Genomic DNA, 26,936 nt, shown 5'->3' on the forward strand with positions numbered 1-26,936 from the left:
GTAAAAATATTCTAATTACATGTCTGGAAACCTGTGCTAGAAAAGGCTTTAAACTGCAGATAAAACCCTCCCCTTATACCTTTTGTCCCCCCATACCCCAACAACCACTTTTAATGATTAGTAATAATAATAATAATAATCCAGATAAGGTTTTGTAATTCTGGAGAACCAATTTTATTTTTGACTCTTTTCATTTAATTCAATGAGTTAAAAATTAATCTACACAAAGGGCAAAGACTGGCCTTACTCATTGTCCCAGGGTAAGTCAAAGCCATATTTAACCATGGTAGTATCAGTGAAAATCTTGTTCTTTTCAGTCATTGTCTATTTTATCTCGGTTGGTAGAGTGCTGGGTTCACAAAGCCCTGGGATCAAAGCTCCAAAGTGCCACCTAAACATGATGCCACAAACTTCTAACCACAGAATAATTCTGGAAGTAGAGATAGGAAGGCACGAAGCTCAAGGTTACCCTCAGTTGTGCAGTGAGTTCAATGCTTGCCTGAGATCCCTGGCTCAAAGCATCAAACACATGGCTCATGAATATGCCTCAGAAAGGCCTTGACAAGCCTAATTTCAGCAGGACGGCATTGTTCCTATAAAAGGACCAGAGGTTAGGGCTCTGCCACACCATGGAGGGCAGAGAGCTTTGTTTAGGAGGGATGAGCCCATGAGGAGACTAAAGTAGATGGGCACCAATTCCTTATATTCAAGGCTCGGTTATTTCCAGCATTAGATTTTTCAAATCAGACCTAGATACCGATGCAGTAGATGCCTTTTAGGTCTCAGAGGAAAATGAGGGATATCAGTTATTACTGAACTGTCCACTTGGAGGAAGGTGGGTAGAGTCAATGCTACAAGCAGGACTTGGTGAGTCCTCCGAGTGACAAATGACTAGATTGACCCATCTGGGGTCCATGCACTGAATGCAGTGCAGGAGATTTAACATATTAAATTAAGTTTGTTATTTGTGAGAAGGTGTTTTAGGCAGACTGGGACTTGAAGTGATACTGATTGTTTTCTTGAGGCTTATTTTACTTTTATTTCATAAAATCCTTTAAAGGATTTCTTTGTAAACTATCAAATAATTTCCTTAATAATAAGAATTCGTTGAGACTTGTCATTCCTGTAAAATTTAAAGCAGACTACTTCTTATAATCCTTAAGCCACACTTTGATTTTTGCCATTTAAATAATGTTAAACTATTTGTGGTCTTTTTTAAAAAAATTAATTAAAAATTTTAAACTTACTCACTTTACATCCCACTCACGGCTCCTCCCAGTCACCCTCTTTCATATTCCCCCATCCCTTCTCCCCTTCTCTGAGTGGGTGGGACCTCAGGGTACCTGATTTTTCAAATCACTAACAAGAAAATAAAGTCAGAGATTCTGCCTAAATTTGGATCCAGAGAAAATAAGGACTCTGCCCAGTTGATAAAAGAAGTTAAAGGGCCACAAAGAAATGTATCATGATACAATATATGCACCTACTGTGGCATGGTATTGGGTTATATGAGGATCTGACACACAGTGACAACATGGGAGAGCCTCGAAAATACTGTTGCTAAGACAAACAAGCAGAAGGCAGTAGTGACCCTGCTGATATGAAATACCCAGACAGGAGTAATTCAGAATTGGGAAGGAGCAGTGTGGTTTGATAAGCTTCCGTTGGGGATGAAGAGACACCGGAAGCCGAGAGCTTCGGTGCCTGGATTACACTGTGAATGTTTTCGGTTCTCCCAGCTTGAGCATTTGCATGATTAAAATGAGGCACATTTGCCATCTATATTTAGCACAATAAGAAGAATAAACGTGAGAGCGAAGAATCTAGAACTGATGTTCTCACTCTGTTACCTGTGGGTGTGGAGGTGAAGTGAAGTGGAGTGAAGGAGCCAGAGCAAGCATCAGAAGGTCATCCCCTTCCTCAGCTGGGCAGGGGGACTGGGCAAGCAGTCTGATGCAGAGGAAGGCATGATGGAGGATGTGGGATGAAAGGCATCCTATGAAAAGTTGGAACACGCCATTCATTTAGTAGAGACTCTTTGACTATGAGTTGTAATTCATGTAACCACATACAATTTATAAAACTGCACCTTATCTTCCAGAATTGATCTTAAACCCATTAAACATGGCTGCAACAGTTTTAGAATTAAGAGGATTTTTACTACAGAATAGGACTCTCAGAAGTGCAATTGAGGCCTGAGCCAGGCTCAGCGACAAGCTTGCGTGACTAGTGCAGCTCTGCTGCTCATTAAGACAGCCTCTCTTTGCAGCAGGCAGAAGCTATCACAGAGACCCACATCTGGGGTCTCAGAGTGCTGAGCACAAGTGGCCACAGAGGGCCTAACCCCGAATGGGACGTCTATGACATTAACCTGGCACCCAAGGCATCATGACGGATGGAGGCATGGGAAAATCAAAGAGTAGAGGAGCAGGGGGTTGGCTGCAAGTGTCTCCTGGATATGGTGAGCATGGTATACCCATGAACTCTTCACAACTATAGTGGCTTGCACAAGACCCCAGGAGTCAAGAGGCTAGCATGGATGGTAGAAAGACTCTCTAGTTGAGGAGTTACAGGTTGTCAACAACTTTGAGGGAGAGGCAGTTTTTGTCAGTGACAGGTCTTCCTATAGACTGAGTATGCCTAAGTGGTCACCATTACATCCATATGAGACAACACTAATTGGATTCAGTTGGCCAATGCGTGCGCAAACACACACAAACACACACACACACACACACACACACACACACACACACACACACATGTAACAAAACCATCGGAGAACATAAATTAGAGAAGAGGATGTGAGGGAAGCATGTGGAAATGAGAAGAGTTGGAGGAGGCGGCAGATATGATTAAAATGCATTGTATGCATATGAAACGCTGAAGAAAGAGTACTAAAAATACATGTGAGACAATCATTGCATGCGATTTGAAAATCACTTATCAGTTCTCCACTGAGAGGAAAACACGCAGGCTGCTGGCTTTGAGGCTGAGATCTCACAGGCTCATTTATGGCTGGTGGTATGCTACTTAGCACTTAGCATAAAAAACCATGAAGGGAATGATTGGAATCTCTAGTTGTTTCATGGAACACCTGTCTTGGAAAATGCAGTGCACAAAAGGCTGTCCCTGAGCTGCAGAATGGAGAACATGCACCCCCAGCATTCTACTGCTTCAGGAAACTGTGCTTGCACATCAGAAACTTCGAATCCTATAGAAAGTAAAGCTCTCTGCTCTGGTTTAACTCATTCCTGCTACTTGTGTGACCACACATCTACCTACTATCAGTCCATTTCCAGTCAAGAAAGAAAAGCAAAATGGAGTCACCTTGGTTCTGAGGCACCTAAGGTAGAAAGGGAATGCCTGTTGGAACAGGTTTCAGAAGGTGGGCCAGGCTGGTCTCAATCTCTGTCCATATCTGAAAATGGCCTTGGATTTCCAAGAGTTGGGATTACAAGCATGTACATCCCTGCCTTTAGGTGGTTCTGGTGTCTGACTCAAGGTTACAAGGCAAGGTCCTACCAACCAGGCTACAACCCCAGCTAAGAGGAGCTTTGGAGCAAGAGCTAAGAGTTCTGAGAGACGCTAACAGCAATGAACTGTGTGATGTGTCCCCTCTACCAAACACCCTGAGGCTGAGGCTAGACCTGGCCTGAGACTTACCAAACAATCCGACTGTAGCCTAAACCAATAACACCACCCAACAAATGATGCAGCGACCGGCTCCTGTCCTGATTTAAACGTTAAACATCGAGAACCCTTTTGCTAGTGTTCTCTGCCTCATATCCCTAGCAAGCTTCAAAGAAAAGTAACATTTCTTTGGATTCCACCTGGCTGGATTTATTTTCACTTGGCACTTGCACTGTCCCTCACTTCCTTACCTCAGCCCCAAGAACCCAAATTGCATGGGCTTTGGTTTACAACAGGCACCCCAATACCCTATATACCTAAGCAGTTCAAGTTGTTTGGCACTCTGGTAAAATTGCCTCTGCCTCCTGAGTACTAAGATTTTGTGCCCATGGCACTGGGCCTGGCCTGCTCTGTATTCTTGTACTCCAGATTTCTCGTGTTAAACACAACTGCAGAGATCAAAGTGCTTGGAATCAAGGCACAGGAAGCTTCAGGGTTGCAATGTTACCTCCTGGGTTGGGTATCCTCACCATTCTCCAGCAGAACAAAATTAGGCTATGTCAATTACGCTCATACCTAAACCTTACAAAGACCCTGCAAAGAAAGAGAACTTTAGAGAAATTTCCCTTATAAATATTGATGCAAAAATACCCAATAAAACTCTCACAAACTGAATCCAAGAACACATCAAAATGATCATCCGTCATGATCAAGTAGGCTTCATCCCAGGGATGCAGGGATGGTTCAATATAGGGAAATCCATCAACACAATCCATTATATAAATAAACTCAAAGAAAAAAATCATATGCTCATCTCATTAGATGCTGAGAAAGCCTTTAACAAAATCCAATACCCCTTCATGATAAAAGCCTTGGAAAATTAGGAATTCAAGGCCCATACCTAAATATAATTAAAGCAATATACAGCAAACCAGTAGCCAGTATCAAACTAAATGGTGAGAAACTTGAAGCAATCCCACTAAAATCGAGAACTAGATAAGAATGCCGACTCTCTCCCTACCTATTCAATATAGTACTGGACGTTCTAGTCAGAGCAATTAGACAACAAAAGGTGGTCAAAGGGATACAAATCGGAAAGGAAAAAGTCAAAATATCACTATTTGCAGATGATATGATAGTATAGTTAAGTGACCCCAAAAATTCCACCAGAGAACTCTTAAACCTGATAAGCAACCTCAGCAAAATGGTTGAATAGAAGATTAACTCAAATAAATCAGTAGCCTGCCTCTACTCAAAGGATAAACAGGCTGAGAAAGAAATTAGGGAATCAACACCATTCACAATAGTCACAAATAATATAAAATGCTTGGTGTGACCCTAACTAAGCAAGTGAAAGATCTGTATGACAAGAACTTCAAGTCTCTGAAGAACTTGAAGAAGATCTCAGAAGATGGAAAGATCTCCCATGCTCATGGATTGACAGGATTAATATAGTAAAAATGGCCATCTTGCCAAAAGCAATCTACAGATTCAATGCAATCTCCATTAAAATTCCAACTCAATTCTTCATAGAATTAGAAAGAGCAATTTGCAAATTCCTTTGGAATACACACACACACACACACACACACACACACACACTCACACACAAACCTAGAATAGCAAAAACTATTGTCAACAATAAAAGAACTTCTGATGGAAATCACCATCCTTGACCTCAGGCTGTATTACAGATCAATCATGATAAAAACCGAATGGTATAGGTACAGAGACAGGAAGGTAGATCAATAAAATAGAACTGAAGATCCTGAAATGAACTCACACACCTATGGTCACTTGATCTTTGACAAAGGAGCTAAAAACCATACAGTGGAAAAAAAGACAGCATTTTCAACAAATGGTGCTGGACCAAATGGTGATCAGCATGTAGAAGAATGCAAATTGTTCCTTTCTTATCTCCTTGTACAAAGCTCAAGTCCAAGTGGATCAAGGACCTCCACATAAAACCAGATTCACTGAAACTAACAGAAGAGAAAGTGGGGAAGAGCCTCGAACACATGGGCACAGGGGAAATTTTCCTGAACAGACCACTAATGGCTTATGCTCTCAGATCAAGAATCAACATTGGGGCCTCATAAAATTGCAAAGCTTCTGCAAAGGACACTGTCAATCAGACAAAGCACAATCAATAGACTGGGAAACAATCTTTACCAATCCTATATCTGATAGAGGGCTAGTATCCAATATATACAAAGAACTCAAGAAATTATACTCCAGAGAATCAAATAATCCTTTTGAAAATGGGGTACGGAGCTAAACAGAATTCTTAACTGAAGAATACCAAATGGTTGAGAAGCACCTAAAGAAATGCTCAACATCCCTAGTCATCAGGGAAATGCAAATCAAAACAACCCTAATATTCCATTTTACACCAGTCAGAATGGCTAAGATCAAAAACTCAGGTGACAGCAGATGCTGGTGAGAATGTGGAGAAAAAGGAACACTCTTCCACTGTTGGTGGGATTGCAAGCTGGTACAACTATTCTGGAAATCAGTCTGGTAGTTCCTCAGAAAATTGAACATTTTACTACCTTAGGACCCAGCTATACCACTCCTGGGCATATACCCCAAAGATGCTCCAACAAATAACAAGGACACAAGCTCTACTATGTTCATAGCAGCCTTATTTATAATATACAAAAGCTGGAAAGAACCCAGATGTTCTTCAACAGAAGAATGGATATAGAAAATGTGGTACATTTACACAATGGAATACTACTCAGCTATTAAAAACAATGACTTCATGAAATTCTTCACCAAATGGATAGAACTAGAAAATATCATCCTGAGTGAGGTAACCCAGTCACAAAAGAACATACATGACATGTATTCACTGGCAAGTGGATATTAGCCCAAAAGATCAGAATACCCAATATATAATTCACAGACCATTTGAAGATCAAGAAGAAAGAAGACCAAAATGTGAATCCATCAGTTCTTAGAAGGGGAAACAAAATGCTTTTGGGAGAAAAAAACAGGAAAAAATGTTAAACAGAGACTGAAGAAAAGGCCATTTGGAGCATGCCCCACCTGGGGATACATCCCATATGCAGCCACCAAACCTAGTCACTATTGCTGATGTCAAGTAGTGCTTGCTGACAGGAGCCTGATATGGATGTCTCCTGAGATGCTCTGCCAAAGCCTTACTGATACAGATTAAGATGCTTGCAGCTAACTATCGGACTGAGCAAGGAGTTCCTAATTCAGGAGTTAGAGAAAGGACTGAAGGATCTCAAAGAGTTTGCAACCCCATAGGAAGAACAACAATATCCACCAACCAGACCCTCCCCAGAGCTCCCAGGTAGTAAACCACCAACCAAAGAGTACACAAGGGTTAGACCCAAGGCTCCATCAGCATATGTAGCAGAGAATGGTATTGTCTGGCATCAATAGAAGAAACCCTTGGTCCTGTGAAGGCTTCTTTCCCCAGTGTAGGGGAATGCCAGGGTGTTAAGATGGGAATGGGTGGGTGGAAGTAGGAGCATCCTCATAGCAACAGGGGGAAGAGGAATGGGAGAGGGGAGAACCATAAAAGGGGATAACATTTGAAATGTAAATACATAAATGACCCAATTAAAAAAAAAAAGTCTGTGTTCATAATGTTCAATAAAGCTCTTACCTGCCTCATGTGACCAGTAAGCATTCTTAATGGGGCTACTGTAAGCAACTGAACTGTTGACTATGCTGAGTTTTATGTAAGTGGCAGCATCTGTGCATGTTGAACAGCATAACCCTAGAGAGACAGAGAGATCAGAATACCACCAAAGTAAACCCACAAATTCAATAGTCTCCGGTGGATGTAGCTCATGAAGCAAGACCAGGGGTCTTCAGTGGTTTGTGACAACGATCACCTCCTAACCCAGAGAGCTGGGCCTTAACATTTGGAAAGGGTAAAGTTGTTTCATATGTGTGCTAGCTTTCTGTTGCTGTGATGACACCCACAATAAAGAAATGTGCAATGAAAGAATGAATTTTTGTTTGTTTGTTTGTTTAGGCTCACTGTGTTGGTGTGTTCTATCCATAGTCATATGACTACATATATCGCTTCTGCGTCCTGAGTAGAGAAAAGCAGCTTACATAAGGGCAGGGGAAGAGAGGAAAGAGGGTTGCCTAGGAACAAGCTATTATTTAAAAAAAGATGGCTCAAGGGACTTTCTTCCAGCTACCAGTCTCTACTTCCAACACCCCTGTTCAGCTATGAACTCATCTACTGATGTTGGTCCTGCCTTGCCACCCATCCTGCCCAGCCACCCCATCACCCTCGACAGCAACCCTAGCTGGGTACTACACATTGGGCACAAGAGTGTCTCAGAAGATAGTTCATACCCACACAGAATAATACTTCCCTTTATTTAAACAGAAAACTGACTAGCGACAAGTAGGTTGGCCAGATCTGTGCTGGATTATAAAGCTCACACTTCAAACCACAGAACACCATCTTTCGAGGAACATTTGTCAATTGACAAACACTCTGCAGAGGAACGGTATGAGGGGACTTGCTTGTACATTTGTGAACGGCTTCTTTAATTAAAATAAATACTCTCCAAAGCTTTCTATCTTTGCACTCCAAGCTGTCTCGCAGGCAGAAAGTCTAGCAAGACTTATTTCCAATCTGCAAATGAGCCAGTCTTGGAGTTGAAATTAGATTTTTGGACACATGTCAAATAAACAAGGAATGCATATTTTTTTGACATTTCCTAGCATTGATTTCCTTTCATAAATGCTTTTTGATGAGAAATGCTTTATAGATTAAAAATTAACATATCAACCTTGGCATGGTTCTACTTGGGGCCTGTTTTTAGGTTCGGGCACTTATGGCAAAGGCGGTATTGGCAGAGCCTGGAGTTTCATGCTTGCTGGTGTCCTTTTAGTTATCCTGACGAATGTGTCTTCTTGTCTGGTGTCTCCTTGAATACATCATCGTGCAAGCCACATCCATGCAGAGTCTAGATTTTAATTCCAGTTCTTTAAGAAAGAACAAACCCATGACAGTGGACAAAATATTCCATTATAATTTATGTACTTTTATAAAAATAAACCAAGATCTCCCTAAAGAACAGCAAAGGAAGCCAGACATGAGGGCACAGGCCTGTGGTTCTGGAGAGGGCTTCCTTGGCTACCTGTTGAGTTTAAGGCTAACCTGGGATCTAGAAGAGTCTTTTGCACAATTTGAGCTGAAAACAAACAGACCGAACTAAGAGAACCCTTCTTCTTGCTCTCATAGCAGAACACCGAACGCCTGTTGCCTTTTCATTTCTAAACTCATCATATTGATAAAGGGCTCTGTATCCGATTGGCTCGTTTGAGTTTTAATTCAACCAGAACTTAAGTCTTTGCATCTTCACCCTGTGGATCGAGGTTTGATGCGGTGTTCACAACTTGGAGCTTGGAGGACTTTAAGACCCGTTCCGAGGAGAGCAGTGCAAAGTAGTAGCTTTGCTTTAGAGGACGTGGGAGGGGCCTGTGTTGATGGGGGACTGAGGCACATGCCCCAGTGTAGACCTCTAACCCAGTTCTAGTCCAGGTGGGCACTGTCTCTTAAAGAAAGGGGTGACTGTTGAGAGCCTAGAGAAATCCCTTCTCATTTCCTTAGCAGAATATGGGTTTAAGAGGAGGAGAGATGGCTCAGTGGTTAAGAGTCTTCCAGAGGACCCGAGTTCAATTCCCATCTCCCACATCGCAGGTCACAGTTGTTTGTAGCTCCAGATCTAGGGGATCTGAGTCCCTCATCCAGACACACGTGCAGGCAAAACACCAGTGTAATGAAATTGGATTTTTAATTTAAAATAGAAAATGATTTATTCAAATTCAGTTATTATACAAAAAAGTCTCTCAGATATATTCCAGTCCAAGATAGCACCAAATAAGACAACTATGTTTGGTTTATTGGGGACACAGGAGGTTTGATTCTCGAAGCTCCCTTTATTCCAGGTCAGTGACTATGGTGTGTTTCATATTTGGCCGCTATTATCCAGTAATAAACATGTCAACATTTCGCATAGGAGTCATAAAAGTTAGTGAGGTAGTTCTGATGCATTGTGAGAAGGCCGCAGGGAAGAACAGTGCGTCTCAGACAATCCTCGGGAAATCAATTAATGCTTTTATGAGCCATAGTCCAAATACCATCAAAGGCTTAGCTCAGAATGGGGATCAGGTTATTTGAGCTCCATATAGATACCTTCTTGAGTCCTGGTGATAAATAAATATTGCGTGCTCAAAGGGGAAACTGAAATCTCGGTGCTCTCAGAAGTAAGAGAGTGCTCCCAACAGTAAGAGATGTCATAGGGCAGTGTGCACAAGTTCGCTGCCTGGTGGCCCAGGGAGTCTTTGATAGGCAATTTCTGTAGTGCTTCCACATTCTGGATGGACTTTCTGTGGATCTCTATGCATGACCTTAAATCCTAGGAGTGCTATTAAGACCCCCCTGTTAAAAGAAGTGTGTGAAGGCACTTAAACGCTTCCCGAAGACATCTTTGTTAGGCTAGGGGAACAGTTCTAATACAGAGACCGATGTGTGGAAAACAATTTCAGTTTATTCTGGTTGCCTCTGCATTACTTGAGTCACTCACTCATTCGCTTACTCCATGCGACCTCAAGCACAGGACTTTACTGTGAAGAAGAATGTAGACTCAGGGCAGAAATATGGGGCAGGATAATCAGTACAACATTTCAACCCGAATTCTAGGAGGTGGGTTCCTTGTCTCGAATCATGTTTTACCCTAGTAACAAGTCTGCTGTAATCATCACATATCTGCTAGGATATTGCCAAATGGACCTTGACCATCTCAGGAAACCTTGTGATAGCTTGTTAGGTGATGCTTACTGCTCCTTGGCTGAACTTAGTGACTGAAAGGCAGAAAGGTCAGGGGATCTCCTTTTCCAACGGGCATAGATATGTGTTTGAACAACAGGGTCCTACATACTAATCTAAGTTTCTGTGTTGGAAAAGCCCAAGTCAAGCAAAACACTACTTTCTACTTTCTTCAGATAGAAAATGTTGCATCTTGCTACTAGGCTGTAGTTTACTATGTCCGGACAGCTTTCCTAAGTTCTGCACAAAATGGAAGACTCGCTTTTCTTAGTGGGATTTCCTCTTCTTTGTCTTATCTGGGGATCCGGGCCCCATACCCTACCTGAGGAATGTCACATAGTCCCTGGGAAAATTATAGGTTCAACTTCCTAGAATGCCTTTTCATGCAAATGGGGAATCCCAATACCTTAATCCCCAGTATGAAATCTTCACCCTAAAAAGAGTCCCTTCCTACTCTCTAAGGGTTCATGTATGTATAGCCCTGGTTCACCCTGAAGTAAGTGTACAGGCCCACCCAGAATAAAGTTTTGTGCACGAACTAAGATCATCTCAGAGAGCTGTCTTATTGGAAAAGGTCTTCATCAGGAGAGCTGTAACACTAAGAGTCTCAAAGAAGTCTCCCCTACCCCCTTCACTTACTCCTGAGAGGGAGAAGATGGAGGACACGAAACCACAGCTGGCCCCAACATGCATACCACAGAAAACTATACACAGCAGTAGTCACAAACACACATTGGTCCAAGCACATGCTGGCAGTCACATGACTAGCTGATCAGCACCATCGCTAGTCTGGAGCTCAATGCACAGGTGGTATGGCTTGTGAAAATGAGACTGTGTCATACTGTGATACACCCCTGCTTAATTTGCATGTCCCCTGTGTTGAGCCACAGTGCAAACAAATGACATCACTTCCAAGAGTTGGTGGGGGAGAAACAACTTTTTCAAACAAATGACATTACTTCCAAGAGTTGGTGGGGGAGAAACAACTTTTTCAAGATTTAAAAGGTCTAGGGTGCAGATTTCTGCTATAGATAGGGCTTGATTCAGCAAAGATTCAACAATGTAGACTATATGATGGAGTGGATCAAATGAATGCTCTCTAAGCAATTTCTCTTGACTATCAGGCCTTCTAGGTAAGTGTTCAATGAATATTGATGAAGTGACTATCTTAGTCACTGCTTTATTGCTGTGAAGGGAACACCTTATAAAAGACAACTTATAAAAGAGCACTTAAAATTGGGGGCTTGCTTACAGTTTCAGAGGGTGAGTCTATGACTGTCATGGTGGGGAGTGTGGTAGCAGGCAGGCAGCAGGCAGGCAGGCAGGCAGGCAGGAAGGAAGAAAGGAAGGAAGGAAGGCAGGCAGGCAGGCAGGTAGGAAGGAAGGCAGGCAGGCAGGCAGGCAGGAAGGAAGGCAGGCAGGCAGGCAGGAAGGAAGGAAGGCAGGCAGGCAGGCAGGCAGGAAGGAAGGAAGGAAGGAAGGAAGGAAGGAAGGAAGGAAGGAAGGCAGGAAGGAAGGAAGAAAGGCAGGCAGGCAGGCAGGCAGGAAGGAAGGAAGGCAGGCAGGCAGGCAGGAAGAAAGGCAGGCAGGAAGGAAGGAAGGCAGGCAGGCAGGCAGGAAGGAAGGAAGGAAGGAAGGAAGGCAGGAAGGAAGGAAGGAAGGCAGGCAGGCAGGCAGGCAGGCAGGAAGGAAGAAAGGAAGGCAGGCAGGCAGGCAGGCAGGCAGGAAGGAAGGCAGGCAGGCAGGCAGGCAGGAAGGAAGGAAGGAAGGAAGGAAGGAAGGAAGGCAGGAAGGAAGGAAGGAAGGCAGGCAGGCAGGCAGGCAGGAATGAAGGAAGGAAGGCAGGCAGGCAGGAAGAAAGGCAGGCAGGAAGGAAGGAAGGCAGGCAGGCAGGCAGGAAGGAAGGAAGGAAGGAAGGAAGGAAGGCAGGAAGGAAGGAAGGAAGGCAGGCAGGCAGGCAGGCAGGCAGGAAGGAAGAAAGGAAGGCAGGCAGGCAGGCAGGCAGGCAGGAAGGAAGGCAGGCAGGCAGGCAGGCAGGAAGGAAGGAAGGAAGGAAGGAAGGAAGGCAGGAAGGAAGAAAGGAAGGCAGGCAGGCAGGCAGGCAGGCAGGAAGGAAGGAAGGAAGGCAGGCAGGCAGGAAGAAAGGCAGGCAGGAAGGAAGGAAGGCAGGCAGGCAGGAAGGAAGGCAGGCAGGCAGGCAGGCAGGAAGGAAGGCAGGCAGGCAGGCAGGCAGGAAGGCAGGCAGGCAGGCAGGCAGGCAGGAAGGAAGGAAGGAAGGAAGGAAGGAAGGAAGGCAGGAAGGAAGGAAGGAAGGCAGGCAGGCAGGCAGGCAGGCAGGAAGGAAGGAAGGAAGGCAGGCAGGCAGGAAGAAAGGCAGGCAGGAAGGAAGGAAGGCAGGCAGGCAGGCAGGAAGGAAGTAAGGAAGGAAGGAAGGAAGGCAGGAAGGAAGGAAGGAAGGAAGGCAGGCAGGCAGGCAGGCAGGCAGGAAGGAAGGAAGGAAGGCAGGCAGGCAGGCAGGCAGGCAGGCAGGAAGGAAGGCAGGCAGGCAGGCAGGCAGGAAGGAAGGAAGGAAGGAAGGCAGGAAGGAAGGAAGGAAGGCAGGCAGGCAGGCAGGCAGGCAGGAAGGAAGGAAGGAAGGCAGGCAGGCAGGAAGAAAGGCAGGCAGGAAGGAAGGAAGGCAGGCAGGCAGGAAGGAAGGCAGGCAGGAAGGAAGGAAGGAAGGAAGGCAGGCAGGAAGGAAGGCAGGCAGGCAGGAAGGAAGGCAGGCAGGCAGGAAGGAAGGCAGGCAGGCAGGCAGGCAGGCAGGCAGGCAGGCAGGCAGGCACATAGGCATGGTGTTGGAACAATAGCTGAGAACTAATAGTTGATACACAAGCAGCAGGCTGAGAGTGAGAGTGGGCCTGTTGTGAGCTTTAGAAACTTTAAAGTTCACCTCCAGGAACACATCTCCTCCAGCAAGGCCAGACCTTCTAATCTTTCCCAAACAGTTCTGACCGCTGAGGACCAAGTAGTCAAATATATGAGCCTCTGGAGGCCATTCTCCATCAAACCACCCCAATAACCTATTAAATATATCTGTATTTACTGCACACCAAATGCTGTTTTATTTAATTTATACTTTCGTTATTTAGAATCCACAATAGTCTTCTATCAGCTGCTGTGGCACACAGTGTGCTGGAGTAAGGAGACTGGAAGAGAGGGGCTTACAGTGATTAGCAGTTGGCAGGACCAGCATCTGCAATCAGGATGTCAACCTAAACTCCTGTCTAGGTATTATGGAATCTTTTCAGCATTTCAACTGGGTTAACGTCCTTTTGGGAAAGTTGGGAATTTGAAGCAAAGGGTGAAGATGAGGTCAATTTGTGTCTGTCAAGAAGATAAAGATATGGAAAGAATAGAAAGACTGCAGCAGGAGGGAGAGGGAAGGGAGAGGAGAGGGGAGGGAAGGGAGAGGAGAGGGAAGAGAGGAGGAGAGGGAGAGAAGGGAGGAAGACAGGAGGGAGAGGTCAATTAAACCTTTGCAAACTCATTTTTATGCTTCCTTCTCTTTTCAACTTCAAATTGCAAGTGACAAGCTAATGAAGTTTAAAAATACGTTCTTTGTTAGTTTCTTTCATACCAAGGCCTCGTTCTCCACCCTTTGCAGGCAGCATGGATCTCATGAGTAGACTCAGGTGGAAGTGATGGTGAGTGACTTGGAGGGTTAGAGTTCACAGGTTCCCTCTCTCCTCGCTCACTTTGGTCACACACTCATAGAAAAGTTAGCTGCCATCTTGGAGACAAACAGCTGAGAACAGGGCCCTGTGGAGAGGGGCCGTGCCTTCTGGCGGCAGCCAAGGCAGAACTGAGATACCTTTTAGCCTCTAGACACATAGTTGGAGGAGCTTGAGTCAAGGTCTCAGAGGGATGTTCCCCTGGACTGACTGCAACCTCACTGAACACCCTAAAACACAACTCCTAGCCCAAACCTTCATTTATGACTCCTGGCCTTTAGAAGCCCTGGAACATAATGAATGTCCTAAGAAGTGAAGAAATGTGGGGCTGTCTGTTACAGGACACTAGCTAATGAACACAACCCAACAATTCTACTCTTGCAAACAACAAAACAGAACTAGTCAAATTGAAACAAAGATTCCTATTACCGAGGTTTCCAACAAACAAACAAACAAAAAACCACAAAGGGACGCTTACCGATAGCCACCGCCCTCGAGGTCACATAACCCAAAGGTATCACTACCATTTAAACAACCTCTAAGGCAAATTTCTGAGCCAGGGCGATGGTTCAGTGGGCACTTGGCAGCAAGTCTGTGAATCAGAGTGTGACGCTCAGGATCCTCAACAAGTCCCCAGAAACCACACAGTCAGAGGACAGAACTCATTCCCACAAGCTATCCTCAGAATTTCACCCCTAAGTTAAATAAATTTATTAAGTTTTTTAGAAAATAATTTCTCAGGATTTGCTGTTTAAATACAACGCTACAGTATTTAAAAAATAAATTGAACCCAAATACACAAATGTCGCATGAATGTTTCTGAAATACAAAAGATTTAAAACCTTGAAGGTTCTCAGAGACAATGTAAAAAACCAGGCCAAAGAAACCATCTGCCTCATAAAGTAATATTAAAATGCAGCTTTTTAGACAGGACCATTTGGATAATAGCAGGCAGACATGTGAAATTAGCCATCAGTCTAAAATGGCTATAACTCCCTTGAAGAGAAAGTATTTGACAGGATTCTGATCCCTAACTGTGGCAGCCACCTTAGAGCATCCACAGTCAGTGTGGACTACCTGGGGCCTAATGGAGACAAAGGCTGGGGCTGGGGCTTGATCTCCATGGACGGCTTTTGAGGGCTTTCCTGAGTGTTTATTCGCACGCAACTATGACTATTAACCCAGTGGCAACTTTTGTTTGTTGGTTGGTTTTCCTTTGGGGGCATCAGGGCATCTTACTATTTTCAACGCTTCCTTTCTCAGCTGCACAACAGCGGCTTTGTGAGGCACATCACAGGACATACTTTGCTAGAGCAATGCCTCTAATGCTAATGTATGCGCAGGAGACTGTAACCAAGAGTTAGGCCTGGGTGCTAACACTTGGCTAATTTGGAACCCTCCTCCAGAAAGCGCCTCACAAATCTGTAATTCTAAAAGAAATGTTTCCCATCAAAGACCAACAGCATTTTATAAAACTGCACACATTTTTTTTCCTGCCCAGTCTGCTTGAGATTTAATATCTGCATTAGTATCCATTTGTTGCTGGAACCTATAATTTAGTGAGGGTTTGGGGGTTGGAACAAACTTCCCCATGGTGAACAGAGGCATGTGTAGGATCTGCTCAGCTCATCCGCTTTGACCTCTCAGAACATCTTTCATCTCTCTCCCTTCTTCTAACAGGCACCATCAGCTTTTTGGGCTTCATTTCAAAGTGCTTTTGAGCTCCTAGCTCCCGAGACACTTAGGCAATATGACTTGACCACCAGGGTGGGAGCCTCCATTCTCCACGTTTACTCTGACTTTTGAGAAGACTTTCTCTGTCCCCTGCATCAACTGAACACAGCAAGGAAAGTGTAAAGGTCTGGTTTGGGGGTTTCACACATCTTAAAAATAAACATCCCAATAATCAGAGAGCAGAATATCCCAGTACAACTCCTTCCAAAATAAGTACAAACATTTTTATAGGTTGAGTCCTACACAGGAAAGAAGAAAAAAACCAACCTGTTTTTCTGTAATCAGTTTAAATATGTCTGAGCCTGGAAGGAGAATGCAAGCAGTCTTGGCATTATCCACAAAAGCAAGGCACACACCAAGCACCACTGGATATGGTCGGTACTCACCCCACAGCCCAGGCTGTTGCCCCCTTCACAGGTGACTTTCCTCTGGCCTTGTTCAGGCAGCAGCCCAGCTCCACAGCCTGGACGGGGGCACAACACACCTCCCATCTGCAGCACGCATTCCTCAGCACCATACTGCTGGTACCTATTGTACTGGAAGAAGCAGAAGGCAAAGGGTGAGCCAGAGTGGTCTCAGATGACTTACTTAGCCTGAGGCTCCCAGTTGACGGACTCTGGGATTGTGTTCTCAATTTGGTTCCGTAGAGGACACACATTTGGGGTGGGAGTATATAGTAGTGGGGGATTTGAGAATGAGGATATGGGGGTAAAGGTGTGACCCAGCACAGAGAAAGTTTTCCAAACTCAGAACCAACATGAATTAGGTCATAGGCATGGTGCCAAATGCCTGTAATCCCAGCACTTGGGAAGTAAGGGTGGGAGGCTTAGGACTTTGGGGTTATCCTGGGATACAGGAAACGTTTCCTGAAAACTTAGGGAAAAATGGTATATATATTTAACATTTTTTTCTTTAGAAAATGGATTTTTTTTACAGCCAAATCTAGTGTTCTGTGACACTGTGCTCATCAATTATATTCTATCTAACTTTATAAACTATATGTGTATATTAAATGATTTGATGGGGCTTTATAGTCACTTAGAAGACATGGCTCAGCAGTTAAGAACACTAACTGCTCTTCCAGAGGTCCTGAGTTCAATTCCCAGGAACTACATGGTGGCTCACAGCCATCTGTAATGGGATCTGATGTCCTCTTCTGGTGTGTCTGAAGATAGCAAGTGTGTACTCACATACATAAAATAAATAAATCTATCTATCTGTCTATCTCTCCATCTCTCCATCTCTCCAGCCACCCATCCACCCATCCATCCATCCATCCATCCATCCATCCATCCATCCATCCATCCATCTAAAAACAGACCTCCCAGTTGCTGACTATCTGTAAGTTGACAGTGGGCTTGAAGAAGATGACTGCCAATCAAAGAGCACGCTCTGGTACCCTGCCTGGTTCCCTTTTCACTGGCTTCATTAAAACACAGAAGGCTGAGAAGCCGTAGCAAACCATTACCCCAACCCCACCAACACCATAATTTTTGTAACTCCAACCCCATCTTAACCCGTAGAAGGCTCAAGACCTGCAGTAGAGAACCCAGATCTGATGGTTTGAATGAAAATGTTCCACAGCAGCTCACAGTGAGTGGCACTATTAGGGAGTGTGGTCTTGTTCGAGGAAGTGTGTCATTGAGGGTAGGGTTTGAGGTTTTAGATGCTCAAGTCAGGGCCAGTGCCACCGTCTCTTCCTGTTGTCTGTGGATCCAGATGTAGAACTCTCAGCTTCCTTTCTGACTCTGTGTTTGCCATAATTCCTGCCATCATAATAATGTACTGAACCACTGAATTGTAAACCATCCCCAGTGAAACGTTTTCCTTTATGAGAGTTGTTGTGGTCATGGTGTCTCTTCATAGCAATAGAAACCCCATTTAAGACATTAGGCCAACCCCATGATGCATCCAAAGCTCCCTGAATAGGAATTCAAACAGACACAGACTTCTGCTGGGCCAGAGAGAAGGTTCAAAGAAGTATGAGAGGGAAGATGGGTGGGAAAGGGGTCTGGAGAGGGAGAGAGGAGCCCTGGGGACAGGGCTAGATGAGAAAAGCACCGTCTCTGGGTGTGTGTGTGTACATGCACACATCCATGTGCACAAGAAGTACTCTTATAGGGAGTGAGACTTCTTAAGACATCCTTCTCTCCGTTCACAGGCTAGGTCTATAGCATCAGGTCCTTCACCTAACTTGGGACAGTCTCCAGGCCTACCCACCATCGGAGAGACACCCCTAGGATTCCGAAATCTCTGCCTTTGTTCCCTTCTCCCCAGCAGCCCTAAGGGCCCTTTAATCTTGGAGTCAGGATACAGGTGAAGTGTCCCCTCCCGATGGGATCCTGGTCTTGGGGCACATTTCTGGAAGGCCCAGGGGATGCCCACTTCACTCCTGTTGCAAGCCCACCTTGCAACAGAAGAGTGGGTGACCAGACTCACTGAGGTCCCCTCTTCCCACCACTGCCACTGCAAATCCATACACTGGTGCCCTTGAGGTTTCTTCCTTGTCTGGGTTTGGGGTGGGAACAACTAGAAGCCATCTTCTCTTAGGTCAATTACTTAATCGCCTTTGAGGGTACCCTTCTGTCAGAGTTCTAGGCTGTTGCCCATAGAGACTGCTGTGTGTTTATGCGTCTCACTGACCTAGAGCGACTTGGGTTTACCTGGCTTACTGGTCACAGTCTATCACCTAGGGAAACCAGACCCAGACTCAAGCGGGAGCCTGGGGGCAGGAACTGAAGCAGAGCCCCAAGAGGAACTCTGCTCACTGGCTTGCTTCCTCTGCCTTGCTCAGAGACTTCATATATAGTCCCGGCTCACATGTCCACAGGCCAGTGTGATAGAAGCAATTCCTCTATTGAAGTTCCTTCTTCTTGGGTGACTCTGGTTCACGTCAAGTTGACAAAATCTAACCACTGCTCTCTGACTCAGGTATGTTGTATGCCTGATTTCTTGTCTATGCTCAGGTCCCCGTAGTGGTGTCCTTGGCCCATGGAGGAAACCAGGGATTCCATGGGAACACGGAGCTTCTAAGATACTGCTCTGACATTATTGGATTATTTTGGCTTCTAAAATTGGGCCCTGAAGTGGATTTGCTAAGCTATTAACTGATTTATGTAACCTTTGCTGAGAGTCCACCCTGTATCCATCAGACACTCCCGAGGGTCTAATTTGAGGATGGAGCACTGAAGAAAGCCAGGATCTCTGTCCTCATCTACAAGATGATCACACCAAATGCTGAAAGATGAACATGAACTGCATCTTGAGGGGGCTGTGAGTGAGGGGAATAATAAAGAAGGATAGGATAGGCTCCTGGGGAAGACAGTCATCACGAGCATATGCAGTGTTTGGGGGAAAGTCTTACAGGTAAGGCACACTTCAGTGAATAACTGAAGGAGATGTGAAAGTAAGCCTGGGGCTCCCCAGGGAAAGAGTATAAAGGTCCTGAGGCCATATATACTTGGCTGGTTTGAGCAATGTTTGTAGGAACAGTGGGATTGAGACTGAGTGAGCCAGGAAATATGAGAGACAGTGAAGGCGGAAGGTTCATGGGGATCCTGGATATCTGGGTCCCTGATGGCTGTTGTAAGAACTCTGACTGTTTCTCTTAAAAATACCAGGGCCCTTGCAGAGCTCTGAGCAGAGGATGGGTAGGACTTGACTGATGTTTTAAAGGCATCTGTCTGACGGATACACTCAAAATTGACTCTAAAGGGCACAGGGGATGCAGGAAGCAAGATGCTTGCCTGAGCTCTCTTTGGTAGTCACTGTGAGGGCTGACAGAAGCCTGGACCAGAGAAGAGGCAGGATCAGTGGCTGAAGCTGGACATACAGAAAGGTAGAAACAATAGAAGTTTCAGGCAGATTGCATGCCTGGTATTAGACAAAGAGGAGCAGTCACGTTTGAGTGTGATACATTTCTTTTACAAGGTGAGGGACGAGGGAGTATACAGGAATGATGTGTGTGTGTGTGTGTGTGTGTGTGTGTGTGTGTGTGTGTGTATGTACATGTGTTATGGGAGTACAAAAAAAGGATGTCATTACTTCTGTCATACTTATGTTTAATTCTAACACCTGACACACAAGTACCTGGGAATGTTGCAGAGCCCACTGAACAATTTAATTTAGTTAATTTAGAAGGTGTAGGTTGTGGATTCAGATTTAAAGTTCTCCTCTGTTCTCTCACTTTTCTGGTCCCATGAAAACTAGACAGGAGATCCGGATGAACCTCTTTATGTACATGCTAATGATCTCTACACATAGTGGTATGCACAGACAATGTGTGCTTCAATGACACGGTCTAAGGTCACATATTATAAGCAGATCTTCATGGGAGATGGCTTTCTGGAAAATATATGCTATGTAGTTATTACTGTAGAAAATGAAGAATTTTATTGGGTGATTAGATGATTTATACAATTGAAAGACTATCTATCTATCTATCTATCTATCTATCTATCTATCTATCTATCTATCTATCTATTGGTCTAAGGTATAGGTATAGATACTTAAAGAGTGTCACCAATGCTGGGACAAAGGCTTCTTCCTAGGCAGATGTTAACTTACAGACAAAGGCTGATAGCAGATCAGAGAGTCTTACAGACTTAATTCATGGTTCTTTCAGATGCCAATGCTGTGCACAAAGCTATGTTCCTTTTTCTGCTCATCAGCTAAAAGTATGACTGTTGTTTACTTGTGATACACTCAAGAACACTGGATACACAATTTGCTTCCTAAGAGAAGACAAATTCTTCAATATATGCCTATGATTGCCAGTGATTAAAAATCACATGCAGAATTTGAATGTGCCAACTGAAAGTGTGTGTGTGTGTGTGTGTGTGTGTGTGTGTGTGTGTGTGTGAATGTGTGCAATGTTGCATATATACAGAAGCCAGATGGCATTGGATGTCTTGCAATGTCAGGCCTCATTTTATTTGCTTGACACAGGGTCTCTTAATGAACTTGGAGCTTTTCAGGTTGGCTAGGATGCTTGGCCTGGGAGCCTCATTTCTCTTCTGGTTTCCTTCCCCGCATCCCTGCTATTATTGGTACTTCCAGCCACACTAAGGTTATAAGTGGGTTCTGGAAATCTGAACTCAGGTCTACATTTTGCTCAACAAGTACTCTTACCCGCTGAAATATCTCTCCAACCCAGTATAATCCAACCCACCCAGCACACACACACACACACACACACACACACCATTATTATATGAAATCTGTAAGAAAAACTTTTGACCTAAAAGTAATAATGGGATAGTATTTGAAGAAAGCTTAATGCCTTAAGGAAATAATTTAGGCTGTAATTATCAAACAGCCCTGTTTAGTTTCTTTCAAGATACGACCCACATTTCCATAGACACCTTTTAACCTCTCATGGGCATGACAAACAGATTTTATTGGGAGCACAGCACTCCAAGCTTCCTGGAGAGTACAAATAGAGTGCTAAGTAGAGCAGACTATGTTTACCTCAGTGTAAAATTTATGGAATTGTGGTAGGTAATTGATAAATGGATTCCAAATGGCAAAAGCAGCTGTTCCTTTAATGCTCTTTGCACTATTTCCATGGAGGTATTTTTACTTTCCAACCTTGGATATCACCTTATTAACAGACTTAATTTGGAGATTGTGATTACATGGTAACATAGACTAGGCCTAAATAACTTATGGTTTGCCTTTGGAATACACGGTGTGTATATGTACTAATATTGCATTGTCAGACTTCTAATTTAAGCTTTGGTTAAATCTAATTTGCAACTTTTCAGATATGACTTCATCAAGTGGATAGTTCATAGATAACTCATATCTTGCTTTTATTGTTGTCAGAACACCTGAAAAAAAAGCAACTGAAGAGGGAAGGGTTTATTTTTGCTCACAGTTTCAAGTACATTATGCTGGAGGAGTTAAAGTACCAGGAGCTTGAAGCAGCTGATCATATCATGTCTGCCTTCAGCAAGAAAATGAACATTGAATAGTTGTGCTCAGCCTAGGGAGTGGTGGTGCCCACAGTGGTCAGGTCTTCTCATCTTAGTCATTCCCCACAGACATGCCCTTTTCCTCAGTGATTCTAGATCTCTAGTTGAAAATTGAGATAAACTATTGTATCTAAAATAATTTATATTTTGTTACATAATATTTGCAAACATTTTTTTAATGATCATGGGAAGAAAGCATGTGACTCTTCACTCAAGGAAAATAACAAATCATTTGCTCATAGTTTGTAGAAACACTATGACAGATGCATTGTTAGAATGCCTCACCTCAGTAAAATCTTAGCTTATTGTTATGCTTTCTACCTTATTTGTGGAATAAAAATCCCTTCTTTTGTGTGCACTCTCATAGATTCTCTTACAAACAAGAAGTATTCATTTGAAAGTACCAGACTCATTGGGGTTTCAACAAAATCATGTTTTAGGATTCTAAATAATGAGTCATGGGATAGTATGATGAAACAGACTCTGTATTTTGTTGTTGGCCTGAAGGTAGTTAGAAGAGTTGCGCTGAGCAGATTATCATTCAGTAATGAGGCAGAGGTCACTGGTTCAAGCCCCATGTGGGCGAGTGATCTTCCTCTTTCTTTTTTACTGACTGACTGCATGCTAAGTCCATGAAAGAACACCTGAGGGGTCAGGCTGGGAAAGAACTGTGCTTTTGTGGCCTCCTGTTTTCTGATTCACTCTTGGGCTTAATTTGCATGCCTTCCTGGGGAAAGTAAAGCAAGCAAAAAAAAAAAAAAAAATCTAGATTTTTAAAAGTCAGAGAAATGTTAAGAACAGGGGAAGGAGTCTGAGACCAGAATGGGGGAGAGCTGGCAGATGTTCTGTGAAAGTGAGTCAGGACTTGTCAGCCATCCAGGAGCTGCCTGCCCCCAGGCAACTGCTTGGAGCCTAGTTAAGGGCTGTCCTGGTGTTTTCCAGAGTATCCTTTGGGGGGCACTCAGGTACAGCTGTTGGGCATCTTTTGCCTTCTGGCATGGATTCTGGCTTCTGTTAACTGGAAGCTGAGGGTGGTCCTTGGGGCAGGTGGGTGTGACACCCTGCTGGATCACTGGGAGAAAAGCTGCTGTTGGGGGAACTGGGGCTCTGTGCCACACACCAGTGCCAGCCCTTTGCCTACTGGCTGAATGAATCCTTCCCATGGGAGGTGATGGGTGAAGTCTTGAGGTCACAGGGAAGCACAGTCTGAATTCCACATTGGTATGATGTGGGCACTCAACATTAGAATTCAGCTCAGGGAAATACCCCATTTTCCTTCCTTTTCCCATTTTGATAAGAAAAGAAACAAACTAAACAAAAACCACTGGTTCACTGTCCCTTAGTCACCCACTGAAACCTGTTTATTGTTTATTTGCTTGGGTTAAAAATGCCAAGGACAGCTATATAAAAGACCAGTAACTTTTCCTAAAATATTTCCCCTTGCTATGCAGGGAATGGCCTATTTTTTTCCCCCACACGGATTAGAAGGCTTATTATTATTATTTTTTAAAGCACTCCTAAAATCATCTGTAATCTCCTTCTTATTTTTCCTCATTTGCGGGTTGTTAGTCTGAGAGAGTTAGTGATGGTCTCAGTGGTGGCTCCTGTCACCTGCTGAGCCTATTCTCTGTGCCATTTCCAGTAATGTTCTCTGCATCCCTGGACATCTGTCAGCTGCTGATGAAGTGAATTGGCTAGAGAAAGGGTCGGACCTTGTTCACTGCATAGAAAAAAGCAATCATTAGGATGGTGGAATCACATGCAAGAAAGAAGCACATCAGTGGAAGCCGGAGAAATGACTGGGGGCGACAGATGGAATGCTGGATTGTAATTTGTGAAGCCCTTGGGTTTCTTGACATGAGATGGGGCTAAGAATCTGTATCTCAACTTCTGGCGGTGGTAGAATCTTCAAGAAGGAAATGGAGACTGATGAGCTTCTTTGTTTCTTTTGAGCTCTGTTAAACACAGCAGGGCATCTTCAGGGAAGTCAAGACTAGGAAGGCAGGAACCATGCAAGATTTCTTCCTCCCAAGGGTTTTTAGCGGATGTGACTTGCTGAGACTCTATAAGCAGGAGCTCCTAGCCCGATATCTTGATGGGCACAGCACGGCACTGCTGCCTTTATGTACAATGTGTTTTCCTTTTCCTTTGTTCCAGAGCAAAAGTTTGGAGTGGTATTAGGCTAGTTAGCAAGTCTAAGCCCCATCGTGTAGAGAAGGAGAATTTGGGTCTAATTTTCTCAGAAGGAGCTGTGGTCCTAATGGCCGATCCGACCTTCCTTACTCTGTCTCCCTGGACGCTTTTTTTCCAGTTCAGGACGTTTACAGCTCTCCCTTCATTCCAGAATAAGTCTCTTTATCAGTACTGAGGCAGGTCTGAAGGTTTTCAGGTGGTTAAGAGGCCAATAAAAGGGAGCAGCAGGATGCCACTTGTTTACAAGCTTTGTGTAAGGCTGTGGGTAATGGGTTCATTACTGTGAACACTTATCTAATGAACCCATCAGAACCTGAATGACTCAGATTTTTCTGGTCTGGCCTAGATGGTCTCATATCTACTGTGATCTACCCTTGAACACAGCCAGCCTGTACTGTGAAGGGGGCCTTCTTCAGTGAGAGATGCAGAGAAAGAGAGAGAAAGAGAGGTTCAGAGGAACACATGTTTTTCTGCAGAGATAAGGAGAGGGCATCTGCCCCACTCCTGACATTGTGCATTGTGTCCTGCTGAGGGTTGACCTTTGGTGTGTGTCCTGTATCACTGTCACAATCTCCAGTGTCATTGACCATTCTCTAGTATGTATCAATTTTGGCTCCTCCCCTCTCCTCCATCTTTTCTCGAGGTCCTGATCCACAAGAAACAAACTGTCCTTTGTAGTCCGCTTAAAATATTTCTTATTTTCTTGACTTACCCAAAGCTCTTCTACCTCTCTTGGTCTTGTAGACTCCCCGTTCCCTTGGAGTCCTGTGCCTCCTTCTTGCCTTTCCCTTTCCATTACTGTCTTTGTGCCTGGATGTTGGACACAGCCCTTTACTCTTGGAAGATTAGCCTCTGGCTAGTCTGCAGCTCAGCTCCTGGTTTTGTGGTTACTCTGCAGAACTTGAACTCCCTCCTATTTGGTGAATCATTTACTGATGTGCTCTTTCAGGCTGATCTCATCATCTCTGTGATCTTTTCCACAGTTTTCTTTAGGCCTTATCTCCTCAAGAAGAGGGACCAACTGGTAGTATTTTCCTTCTAAGGAGTATCCCCTATTTGTCTAAACTGTTAAATCAAGATATAAACATGACTTAATTCAACCTAATGGAGACTTTTAATTATTCGATCTAACATTTTCCCTTCATTGACCCTCTTCAAATTTAATTCCTTTTTAGTCCGACTTAGATTTTTATTATCCATTACCATAAACACTGCCTAGAAAACACAGATATCTACAGACTTGTTTACCTGACAACTCTGGGGGAAACCCTAGCCTTAGTAACAGAATTTTCACTGTGGGCCTTATGGTGGTTTGAATGAGAATGGCTCCCATCATCTCATATCTTTGAATACTTTGTCCCGAGTTAGTAGAACAGTTTGGGAAGGATTAGGAGGTGTGGCCCTGTTGGAGTGGGCATGATCACATTGGAGGAGGTGTGGCCTTGTCGGAGTGGGTGTGGCCACATTGGAGGAGTTTGATTAGGGGTGAGCTTTGAGTTTTCAAAAGATTCTTGCAGTTTTCACTGCTTCTTCTCTCTGCTTTGTGCTGTGGATCAAGATGTAAGCTCTCAGCTATTGCTCCAATGCCATGCCTGCCTACCTGTTTGATAGTTGTTACACTTCCCACCATGACAAACATAATCTCCTATCCCTCTGAAACTGCAAACCTCAAATAAACCCTCTGTAAGCGGCCTAGGTCATGTGTTTTGTCAGAGCCATTGAGAAGTAACTGACACAGCATGAACTCTGAACTTGGCTGCTTTCCACCGAAATGATACAATTGCTTTCTTAATCGCCCATCACAATTTCCAAACTGATCACACACACTAGGTGAAGGTGTAAGTTTCCCTGTGGTTTTATGCTGTTTTTTTTAGTGGCATGTTTTCTTCACTTTCTTCTCAATCTGCTCATGTCCACTGGTCAGGGAAGCAATGGATGCTACTTTCATTTACTATCTGCAGAAGGCTTGGGAGTAAAGCATGTCCGCTCTCATGGAACCAATACAAGTTGTCCTCCTTCCTGTGGTTGCAGCTCACTGGCACCTGAAGAGCAGGGCTTCTGAGGGCAGCCCAAAACTCATGTGCTTCACAGGGGACATCTGTTTTGGGACCCAATTTAAACTTTATAGTGGCTTTATTCATCTGTGATGTTTAAAAATCCTTGCTCAATAGATGAGTTTCCAAGACCGAACTCTGAACATACATCAGAAAAAGAACAAGAAGCTAAAATAAATGTATCAGGAGACTGGGCCCGTGTCAGCCCTATTAAGTCACATGTTAGATGGACACTAGGCTTATTTTAAGGTCTACTCTGTTGCTGCTACTTGATTGTATTGGCAGATGTAAACAATAGTTACAATCAGAAACATGTAATCCTGCTTGCTACAGAAACTCTGAGAAATGTCTGACCATTATTATTATTATTTTTTTCTGTAAGAAGGAGAACTCAGGTTGCTGAGACTAAGTGATTTCTCTGAGGACAATGTGACACACATTTGTATGAAGGTTTCATTTTATTATCTACTGCACGCTGCCTGGAACATACAGGGAAGCTAGAGTGTGTCCCAGGAGCCATCAAGCCCCTGTGGAAATAGAGTTGCTTCTTTTCTAGACCGTCACCGTAACATGTGTGGCATGCTGCTGGTCTTGTGTTTCATCATAATGTCATTGTCCCCTACTAATCTGCCCTGTTTATATCAGTCTTAGAAGAAGTCCAGAAGTGCATGTCATCTCCTCTCAGTGATCCTGAACTTCCCATAAGGAAGACCTTGTGCACCCCTCCCCCATCTTTTAGCTGCCTCAGCCTCTGAGATTCTTGTCTCACATCTCAAAACTGCAGTCCCTTCTACGTAACTAC

General features: G+C 44.1%; 1 protein-coding gene across 2 annotated transcripts in view; it reads right to left on the reverse strand.

Moving 5' to 3' along the window:
• Nucleotides 1-26,936, reverse strand: part of PRKN (parkin RBR E3 ubiquitin protein ligase) — a 1,122,166-nt gene that overhangs the window by 175,455 nt on the left and 919,775 nt on the right. For both annotated transcript variants that reach the window (XM_080941626.1, XM_080941625.1), the window contains exon 9: nucleotides 16,299-16,448. In XM_080941626.1, coding sequence (XP_080797752.1) covers nucleotides 16,299-16,448 — 150 coding nt within the window. The remainder of the gene's footprint in view (nucleotides 1-16,298; nucleotides 16,449-26,936) is intronic.

This window comes from Micromys minutus, assembly GCF_963924665.1.
Source record: "Micromys minutus genome assembly, chromosome: 30".
Lineage (NCBI taxonomy): Eukaryota > Metazoa > Chordata > Mammalia > Rodentia > Muridae > Micromys > Micromys minutus.